Raw genomic sequence first — 11,549 nt, forward strand, 5'->3', positions numbered from 1 at the left:
AATTCAGTGCATTTCCACGACATTTCGTACGTACACTCTTTGACTTTTGATTGAAATTTGTGAAATAAGGCAGAGCAACGTATCACTGATGTCAAGATTAGTTGTAATCACATTTTTTGTCACAATTTGGTCCTCAAGTCGAGAGCCATCAAGTCATCATTTTGAAATAGACTGAGGTGAACTCATGATGATCCGCCCTGTAGGAAGAATAGTCGTTGTTTCACAAGAAGTATCAGTATCAAACATAATTTGAAAATATTTCCAAATAAAATAAACTGTGTATGTATGCGTAACACACAATGAATTAATAAAAAGAAACTGAGAATAAGAAGAAAAGCTGCAGATAGAGAATATTTTATTTATTGCTCCGAAGCATTTAAATATGCAGATTTCTGTTTCCCACGATGTCTGACCTTCTAGCCTTCAGTAGGTAACAGGTATAAATAGTTCATACATTGTCCCTTATGTACTTTTCACCTTAACTAATTCATAAAGCACAACGTTGGAATTTGGACCCACACATTTTTTGGACCTGTCATTGAAAATCATTGGTAAGTTTTATACCTGAATATTAGACAAAACGAAACAGAACAAGCCTGTTCGAAATAATCTTGCTTTATTAAGTGTCTTTACCAACGAGGAAAATGTTTATGTCTTGTTGAAGGAAATTACAAATATATATATATATATATATATATATATTTTTTTTTTTTAAATGGCTAGCTTTCTGTACAAGTTACCTTAGGAAAAGTTTGTACAATTGGTACAATTTAGTTATACATTGACTGTAATTTTATTGAATTGAGAAAACAATTAGTACCCCATTGATGGTAGAACATACAGCACAAGGGTACGGATATATTTTGTTAGCTGCATGCTGCAGCTTCAGTTGTGTAACATAATTCAGGATCTACAGGCAGAAATGAGCAAACGGGTGATTAAAAAATCTTGCTCTAAAGGTCCAACTGTCCAGTGCCTGGATGTGTTACAAATGTGGATGTTTCAAATTTCGGCCTGACAATATCACAGCATTGGTGAAACAGGGGCATAAAGGGCACGTTTTAGTGTATTTGCAATGGAGGAATATTGATATAAGCTTAGAGAGTTATATCACGATTAACTAATCTGATTGGGAACATATAGAGGGCGTCTTCCACACACACACACACACACACACACACACACACGCACACACACACAGGGCCACATACGAAGCAAGCATACAAATTAAATTTTCATTTTAAGCGTTGGAGTTACTTGCACACATACAAAGAGCCATTTAGTTATTGTTAGTGTTTGTTAAACAGAAGACATTCACACACTCATAAACATACACGGTCTGAGGGGAATGCGCTACCACTGAATATCACCACTCACCAGAACAAAAACTGTTTTAGTAATTACTCAAAATACTCCCACTTTTAAGTGAAAACCTGAACAAATGAGTAAAACTATACCGACTGCCGCTGTTGTTTCTGTTAATCCTACCCGGCATGAGATCAGGTATTGTGTCCATTATTCAACCTAAATATTTGAACCTTTACCAACAAAGCTCAGTAGAAGTGTTTTTTCAATGCAATGACCACATGCTGAGAGGAGAGGAAGGGAGTAGGGGATGAGACAAGAGAAGGCAGACAGAGATAATGAGACAGAGATGGAGAAAAGATGGTGGAAGTTGAAGAGGCGGTTAGGAAAGAAGTGTCAGCAGGGGCTGACGAAACTCAACCTGAGCTCTAAATGGCCCCTTAACAAGAGGCTGAGACAGCAAAATGAAATTATACACACACACGCACGCACACACACACACACACACACACACACACACACACACACACACACACACACACACACACACACACACACACGCAGGAGTACCAAGCTCTCATGCTTTATTGTCGTGTGCACGTAGACAAACATGCAAATTGCCTTGTGCGTGATAAATATTTAGTTGCACTCACATAAACACACATTTGTTTATCCCCCTCATGCATGAATTAAATTACTACAAACAGGTTTCATGCAAACAGGTACATCCCTACTTGAGTATGGCGCTCACACATTTGTGTTTAACACATTCACACTCTCCGACACTGACACCCACACACACTGCATTATATCTATGGTCAAAAGGAGTTGATATGCATTGCACACACACATGCACAAATAACCCCCGAAACACACATTTAGCTTCACACACGGTGATAGGACTTTTAAAGGGATGTTTCACACCTCATCGCATTTCAATTAGTAGGTAAGACACACACACACACACGCACGCAGAGCTTGACAGTCTGTCCGTTGGGTGAAGAAGATTCATTTGGATTCTCATCTCTTCTCCTACCACTTCCCTTCTGTATGTGCCCTTTCTTTTCTCTCTCCTCCTTTCTCTACTTATCTCCCCTCTGTATATTCACTTTGCTCTCTTTCTCCCTCTGTCTTTCTCTCTACATCACTGTGAGTGACAGTGGTTTGACCTCCGGGGTTGTCAAGGGAAGGTGCTGCACAGACGTCCCGAAAAGAGGAATCATTCCCTGGGTGCAAGTCTCCTGATGGCTGCAGGATGAGGAAATCCTGCTGCCACCTTTCCTACCAGGACCACAGTGTACATATAATACTGTTACTCCATCCAGCCGTTTCATTTTGTTCATCCGAGTCCAGGAAGCGAGGGCAGTACCAAACTTTTTCCAGCTCCTTTTAGAGGGATCCTGAGGCGTTCCAACCCTGGAGCCTCACCAGTTGAATGCACCTACAAAACCTGTAGAATGAGGCGTGAAGGAGGCCTCCAGATCAGACACCAAAACCATCTCAGCTGATCCCTTTTGACGCGAAGGAGCAGCAACTATGCTCCTCCCCGGGATCTTTGATTTCTGAAGCTGTATCTTTGCCACGCTACGTGAAACACTCATTTCAACCACTTTTTTTCCCCAAAATCTCATTCTTCACCGTCATCTCAATGTAAAGTCAATGGTAAAAACTGACAGGCTTGGACCAAGGGACACTAATGACCTTGTGCAGTGGGCTGGACAACACCAGTGAAGCAGTCAAAGAGCGATTTTCACTAAAATGCCTGGGCAGCCCTTATCCAGTTATCGTGATACATCCGTTGCAATCTGATGGATGGTTACAGCAGATAGTTTAGCAACAAATATTTACCATCTCATGATCCAAACAGTCTATCCAGTCAGGCACATTTTAAATAGGGCTATTTAAAATGTGCCTGACTGCTGTTTGACAGCAATGTTTGAGGACGAGTCATTTCGCCCACCCGCCACGGGAAATGATTTTCAAAACCATGGATATAAGTCGTAATAAAAATAACTTCTCTGTTCCTTGTCTGTGATGTTCATCTTCAGTCTGACTTTATAAGGGAAATCCTCTGTAACCATGAAGACAAAAAACAAGCCTCCAGTGTATTTATTGAATAGTGAACGGCACAGTAACTGTGCGCTGAAGCAGAGGAGAGCAATGTCATGTGATTGACACACGGGTAAGAGGAAGCGACTGAGGTCATAAAGAGGTCAAGCGGGAGAGTAATAGCTGTGTGTGCAGTGTATTTGTGTATGTGTGTGTGCAGAGAAAGGTAAGAAGAGGATAGATTGGGTGTGAATAGAATCCTGTCCAATTGGGAAACTATTGTCTGTCCATTGCATCTAAAACATATACCGCTACCTCACACACACACACACACACACAGACAGACAGAAACTGTGAGAGTGAGACAGATGTTAAACATGAAATGCGTTCCTCCCTCCTCTCTTTTTCTCTTCTTTTATGTTCTCTCTTCCTAATTTCCAAGTCAACATCCACCTCTCCTTCCGTTTTTCTTCATCCTTCGGAATCTTTTACACAAATGTTACATATTTGTCTCCTATGATGTGACTGACGGTGTGTCACACGTCTTGCGGGACACTAAAAAGTACATTTAAAGATTGCAAAAAGGTTTTTCGCCTCAGTGCTTTACAACAAGAGAGTCAAATGCCTTCAAAAATCTACGTTACTATGAATTGTTGCTTTTCCAGGGAGGTACATCATGCTCACCTCTGTTGCTTCTCACGCTCTAACAAATATATTGTTAAAAAAACACATTTCTGAGTGATAATGTTTTTTTCTCTTTTCTCTAATCCCTCTCTTTCTCTAATGTGTCTTTTATTGCACCAGTACAGAACAAAGCCCTGAGGCACTGCACACACATACTCTCTCTCTCTCTCTACCTCTGGTACATATAAATGCATGGCACAGGGAGACATATAGCACAGTAGAGTATGTTTGGATGGATTTAAACAGATAACAAAAGACACACAACACACACACACACACACACACGCGCTTCACTCACTGCTTCACTGCTTAAGTGAAGCAGTAATTCTGTGTCGTTTGTCAGCTTGCTTGACAGTTGCTCACACAGAACAATAACTGGTTGTGTGTTTTTCACTTGTGGTATGAGTGAGAAGCTGTATTTTATTGTTAGCCCTTGGCTACAGAGCAGGCCGACGGACGAAGGAAAAACAGAGACAGAAAGTGGAGGAGACAGAGAAGCCAGACATGGCAAATAAGGGCAGAGAGAACGTGAGTGTTTGTGTGTGTAAGTGTGTGTGTGTGTACCCTGTTGCCAGTGCTATTAAAGTTGTATTGCGAAGTGCTTTTAGAACATCGACCGTCAGCCAAGCAACTCAAGCTAATAATTTTTTTAAAAGCTCAGTGCTTTGTGCTTGGCAAGGCTCTGCCCCAATAAGTGTGTGCGTGTGTGTGTGTGTGTGTGTGTGTGGTATAATAGGATTGTACGCCTGTTTTTCCTGTATGCACACATGAGACCCAGCTTGAAGTTAGCTGTGGTAATTTGCCTTTCTTACTAACTATTGTGTCGATGGCAACGAGGAGACCTCAACTTCCTCCAACATGGACCGAGAATATTCTTCTCCTACAGGTGTCCAATAGTGATTATGACCAGATGCATCACCACCTGGTAGAGTACCACTCTTAACCATTCAGCTTTATGCTGCGTGATAAAAACTGTCCTGCTCATCACCAGGACAGAGCTGCCGTCTATAGAGGACCTCTGCACCCAACGGCGAGGGAGGAAAGCCAAAAGGATTATCAAAGAACCCCCTAAGCTCAAACTGTTCTGCCTAATGCCGTATGGTTGATCTACAGCATCCGCAGCCCCCACCAGCAGGCTCTGGGACAGCCTCCGACCACAGGCCATAAGACTGCTGAATGCCGGAGCTCGTCACTTAAGCATTATTATAAACTTACTGTCCGTCAAACATTAGTGTATACTTTGCATTTGCAATTGGATCTAACGCATTAGTTATTTTATCCCTTCGGCATGAGTGCTATAACTTTTTGGAGATCAATCCTCCAAGCCACAAATACTACGCCCGTGAATAAAGCCACAAAGCCAGAAATATCAGTTTACAGCAAATGCTCTCTCAGCTTTGCAGAATTACGTGACATTTAACTTTAAAATAGTGTTGCTGAAACAAATGTTACGGCAGTCAAAAAAAAAACGTAGTGAACAAAGTGAAATATTTGGGTCAAATCCTCAGTAATCATCTATGTGATGATGACGATGTGCAAGGCCAGCATGGCAAACTTTATCCATTTCAATTGGGAAAAATACCTTTGTAGAGACTGTTTGTCAATTAATGTTTCCACCTTCCACCTGAGCCTGGTAACCTTAGCTTGTCTAACTGACTTATGGTCTCCTCTTGTTTTTGGAAACATGAACAGACGTCCGTATGTGAATTGATCACTCTAGACTTGTGAATATGATTATATTTCCAGGGTTGTTATTAACCTTGTTTGGTGGCTATTTATTTTGTATCTAATCCAATAATTTGTATTGTCCATGTGTCTGAAACAACCTAAAATGAAGTAAATCAACAATCTAAAAAGCTGAGCTTTTTCTTTACTTTTTTTTTATCCGTCCTCTGTACTCTGTATGTACTCATTTAATCTACTTTACTTTCCTATGCTGATGTCCAGAAGAACACAGGAAAGTCACTCAAGGTGACTCTCCCCCAAAACAGGCAACCAACGCTTTCTCTGCGAAATAAAGAGAGGGAGATTAAGGGAGGGTGAGAGAGAGAGAGAAAGAGAGAGAGAGAGAGAGAGGAGGGGTGCATGCGGTAAAACAGAGAAGGACACACTGAAGTCATTCAAGCTTTTCTTCCCCCTCAATAATCCCAGTTTTGTCCAAATTTAGTTGGAGCAGATTGTGGAACACCAAGTCCTTGACATCAGCAACTTACATTCCATCTGAATCCCTCTCTCCCTCCTTTTTTCACTATTACTCTGTTTATTTCCATTTTTTCCTCCCCAGTTTCTTTTCCTTCCCAATTACACAGGGATGTAATATGACGTAAATGTCTCAGTCGTTGAGCAGGACTTGTCAGGATGGGGGTGAAATTGACCCATTAGAACGGTTCTTTTGCGTCGCTTCAATCAAGAGTCACTCTTAACAGTACTGTGAATGCTGTATACGTTAGACTCTACGCGATGAGTATTAATAAAAGGGGTCTTGAAGTGATGGGAATGATTTTAGATATGGGACTTTCTACCCCCTCCCCCCCGATTACACTGAAGAAATGCTCATTTCCTTTCATTGTAAACACCCATTGGTAAAAAGTAAATTGAGAAAGAACTTGTTTCCGCTCACCAGATTCCTTGTCTGTGCTTGCCCTGACTATCCCAACACTAACAATTTATCCCTTCGCACAATCTATTCTAGCATCAACAATGCAGTTGGACACAGCATCCTACTCACAGAACACAACTTACTAGTTGCAAAAAGTGAGGAAAAAAATATCTTAAGGAACAGCAGGTTAATGCGAAAGGAAATGTCTTTAATGATTCATGCTTAAGTCTCGCCAGCTGGATGATGGCGTAGGTCGGGACTATTAGTCCGAGTCTCCTGATTCCATGCACACATCGTCCAAGTATAAAGACAGCAGGACGTCACGGGAGACAACGTACTCGTCCATGTTGGGGAGTGGGCACGCCACGCAGCAGCTCAGGGCACTGCGGAAGATGTCCATGTTGCGAGATGCGGCCCACGCATCGGTAGCCACGTCGTAGTACACAACGCTGCAGGACGTGGTGAAGCCGTTGAATCCCCCGACAACAAAGAGCTGGTTGTCCAGCACTGCGATGCCGAAGTTGCTGCGGGGATTTATCATGGACTTCACTCTGAGCCAGGTGTTGGTACAAGGGTTGTAGGACTCTGCCGTGGACAGATGCCTAGAGCCGTCAAAGCCGCCAACCTGCGGGAGAAAAGGACAAACCAAAGGGTCAAACGTTTGAATGGAATTTTTGAAAACATTTCTTAAGGCTCTTTCAAAATAGAACACTTGCACATACTTGGCACAGTTAGCGTGCCACTATCTCGTGTACTCGACTTACTGCGTAGACACGGTCTGCATACGCGATGATGCCGATTCCAGTGCGGGGGCAGCTCATGGCGCTGATCATTGTCCACTGGTTAGTCCGTGGGCTGTAACACTCACACGTTTGCAGGCACTCGTTCCCATTGAAACCACCACAGATGTAAACCTGGGAAGAACATCAGGGGCATTGACAGGTAAATAATCACTTTTCTTCGCTTCAATAGGAGGAGCTTAATTATACAGATATATTTCTACTCCATTGCAAGATGAATTACCATCCAAGAGACCAAGCATCTGAGAATTGTACAACTGGAAAACAGATTTCTTTTTTTTAACTTCCAAATATCCATATTGCTCTTGGTCTCTAGAATCCATTGGGTTTAAGAATGTAATACAACAGACAATACATATAATAAGTAGTTAACTGTGTTAAATGTTGACCTTTTTACTCCTGCCATCCTCATACGAGTTAACTAATAGTGCCGCACACATCAAATCAAAAGGTCGAACAGAAACACTGCTCTGTTACTCTTGAATTACTCCCAGTGGTTGTTTCTATTCACCCACCATGTCGTGGAGTGTCGTGCTGCTGGCGTCGCTCCTGTGCTCTTGCATCGGTGCAATGAGACTCCATTGGTTGGTCTCAGGCCTGTAGCGCTCTGCAGTGCAAAGTCGCGTGTACCCGTCGTAACCTCCCATGGCGTAGATGTACCCGTCCAGCACAGTGACGCTCACGTAGCACCGGCAGTAGAACATGGGTCCCACTTCGTGCCAGACGTGCGTTCTCAGGTCCAACCGGCGCACGATGTTCAACGGCTCCACCCAGTTGGAGCCGCCGACACAGTAGATGCTCCCGTTGAGGAAAGCCGCGCCGTGGTAGGCACGGGGTCGCTCTTGGGCGATTGTCACGTTGATCCAGTAGTCTGCGCGGATGTCGTACGCCTCAATGCTGTTTGTTGCTTCGCCGCCGCTCCAGCCTCCGATGGCCAACATGACGGCGCAGGGCAGGCGAGGGCGGCTGGCCAGGATGCTGAGATGAGACCCAGAAGTTCTGCTTGTCATGATGTTGCTCATGGTTTGAGCGGTTTTCATGACCATCTCCATGCACTCGAGGCTGTTGATGACCAACTCATTTTGAATCACTTTGGTCATCAGGTAGTCCATACTCATCAAGCCCAGCCGGACCTGCACAGAGAGAACAGGAGATGAGATGAACTCAATGGACTGGACTCAGTCAAGTAACCAGACATCTTTAGCTTTGGTGACATTCTATACCTTTCGTTGGGTCAGAAAATTATTTTAAAAGCTCAACGCCATTTGTTAGTGTTTCTCTTGATACTCAGATTCTCTCAGCCTTTAACTGTAGAACCGAGCCCATTTGTTCCTACTGAAGACCATGGATGATTAAAAAATCCTCAAAGGAATAAGCTATATCCCGCCTTGGATCCACCGCCAATATTTGAAAGTAGGATTAACGTATTGTTGTTTTTGTCCATTTCAAAAGGGCAGTAACAATGTTTATTGACTGATTTAAGACGTAATTGAACTGAATCTTAAATAGCAATTTCTGAGGGTGCTTCTCTCTTGACCCTCTTCTGGTATGATTCAAACAAACTGGGATGCATTTGCATTTCAGTTTGGGCTGGTGAAAAAGCTGTCAATCAAACTCTGGTGCACACTTAACAACTAGTGTGTTTTGTTTGTTGCGTGAAGCCCAATGTTGTCCTTTTAAACAATACACAAATAATGAATCATTGTAACCATGACAATATAGAAGTTGCCGTCTCAACTAATTTCTTTTACAAGCTCTTGGTAACAACAGAGAAGGTAGATGAATCAGTAAGGTGCAGTAAAGTGCAGGATGACTTGCTGACAGTCTCTGAAATCTCATTTTCCCATGTTTCTCCATGTTTTGCTGATGATGCAAGACAAAAATGAATGTCCTTACCTTAGACAAGAGTTCCGTGATGTGAGCTTTTCGTTCTTCGGGTCCGTTGGCAATCCAGCGTAGGACGGCCTCATACGCAATGCTCTCTTTATTCACATATAGGTCGTCACTATCGAGGATGGCGGTGAGTTCGTGCACTGACAGCTGCAGGAACTCTTCGCAGAGAGCAACCTCTTCAAAGTGATCAATGATGTAGCGGTAGGCCTTGTGCTGCAGGCTGGAGGAGAAGCAGATCTTGGGGAACTGAAAGAGGCCGATGCAGTTCCTTGGGCAGAGATGCTCCACCAGGAAGTCGCTGCATGTTTGCACAATGTCCGCTACTTGGAGATGATTGGCTGCCAGCAGTAGCTCCCGCACATTTTCCTCCGTCACGGAAACAGAGCCAGTGTATGCAAACTCAATGATGAGCTGCATCATGTCAGGAGAGAGGCCGGTTGTGACGAAGACCTTGTCTTGAGGTGACGCGCATCGGAAGACGTTTCTGAGGGTCAGGACGAACACACAGCGGAGGATTACACACTGACTTCAGATAGTTTTCAGATCTTCACATGAATAGCAATAATACTGTTTTAAAGTAAGCATAGAAAAAATCAAAGAGTGGAATAATATAAATACTTAATTTTTTAATGTCCTATTTGTTTTCTTTTGTAATCTCTCTAGAACAGTTTCCCCATTCACAAATTATTTATTATTCGACTGAATCCATTTGTGTGTTGAATATCTCAAGTGTGTGGAATACATTTTTCAAATTAAATTTGATGCGCCACACATGGAGTAGCGTGGTGCGCTGGGAGCCGCAAGGTTGGCGGTTCAAATCCCAACTGCCCCTTGTGCCATGTCGTAGTGTCCCTGAGCATGACACCCAACCCCTAATTGCTCCCCAGGCAAAATGTAACGTATGGGTTATAATGCAATGTAAGTCGCTTTGGATAAAAGTGTCAGCTAAATGACATGTAATGTAATAATGTAATATAAATTAGATTAGATATTAGATAACCAACTCACAGGAAGTACGGGCTGTATGTTGCCAGGATGACCCGGTGGACTTTAAATGACACATCCTTGACTTTGATGGCCGCGTCGTAAAAGCTCCCCTGTATACGGAGATCATTGAACACTGAGCTTAACTCGTGTGGGTAGTAGCCCTCGTCACCCATGCTGTCTTCCTAAGCAGGAGAGTTTTGTGCTGGTTGGCTTGTCTTGTGGGTCTCTAAAGGTCTTCTGAGTCGAGAGAGAGAGAATGTGAACCCACATCAGGATGGGGTTCTAATTCCAGATCCAGGTTTCCATTCTAGAATGGATTTGAGATACATTGAAGAGGAACTGGCATCACCCAATTCCACCTGTACACAGAAGGAATGACACACAACCATAAATGTATGCATTATTTATTTCTGTAACAGAAAGCCTGACAGTGTAGAAGATATTTCACATAAATGTCCCAAAACATTACAAATGTTCCTGTGTTTTGCATATAATCCACACTGTAAACAGTGCTATTTTTACTTTTGAAAGAAGCTTATTCGTTGAACAGTGAACGTAATGTTTTTCTTCTCTGGAGCTCCCAGTTTTTTTACAGGTCCCCCAATAAAATAACCAACTCAGACATGTTACTGTATTTTTAAGTCCCTGGTCACTTTGTTAGCTACAACATAATCTAATCTAATCTAATCTCCTGCATTTTAAAACATCCACATCAACTATTATCTATTTGATTGAAGTTTGCAGTGCAATTGATGCATCTAAAAATCCAGCCATGCACACGTCGACACAAAATTACAAACACATATTCATTGCCCGAAAATCTGCAGTAACTTTCTGGTATGAAATCGCTGCCTTCCTCAAGGGCAAACACAGCAGGTAGCCTGAGATCTAATTAGCAAGTTAGCCTTTGGTTGACTGAATAAAGACCCCATCCAAGTGAAATCTGAGCTCAGTTCACGACATTGTACTGTGATAAAGAGGAAATGTGTGCAGCAGTGAACAGCAGGAGGGAGCATTGTGTTGACAAATGGCTGCTAAATACAGCGGCTTCCGAATAAACAGCATCCGAGGAGGTGTTCGTGAAACAAAGAGGCAGTGGAGAAGAATGACTGTAATCAAATAGATTTTATCAAAGTGCTTGAACTTATTCAACGGGGTCATTGTGGTTGTTTTCATATCACTGGCCCACTAATCTGTCTTGAAGGCAAAACAACTCAGGAGTGAGATCTCTA

At 42.7% G+C, this 11,549-nt stretch overlaps 1 protein-coding gene across 1 annotated transcript; it reads right to left on the reverse strand.

Annotated features, from left to right (window-relative positions):
• Positions 1 to 723: 723 nt before the first annotated feature.
• On the reverse strand, positions 724 to 10,740 carry LOC119219755 (kelch-like protein 10). Its single transcript, XM_037475173.2, has 5 exons — positions 10,339 to 10,740; positions 9,334 to 9,814; positions 7,953 to 8,570; positions 7,402 to 7,551; positions 724 to 7,262 (listed from the first exon to the last, which is right to left on the reverse strand). The coding sequence occupies exons 1-5, from the start codon at positions 10,488 to 10,490 to the stop codon at positions 6,900 to 6,902; spliced, it is 1,764 nt and encodes a 587-aa protein (XP_037331070.2). The 5' UTR covers positions 10,491 to 10,740; the 3' UTR covers positions 724 to 6,899.
• Between the last annotated feature and the right edge of the window lie 809 nt (positions 10,741 to 11,549).

This window comes from Pungitius pungitius, chromosome 17, assembly GCF_949316345.1.
Source record: "Pungitius pungitius chromosome 17, fPunPun2.1, whole genome shotgun sequence".
Classification (NCBI taxonomy): domain Eukaryota; kingdom Metazoa; phylum Chordata; class Actinopteri; order Perciformes; family Gasterosteidae; genus Pungitius; species Pungitius pungitius.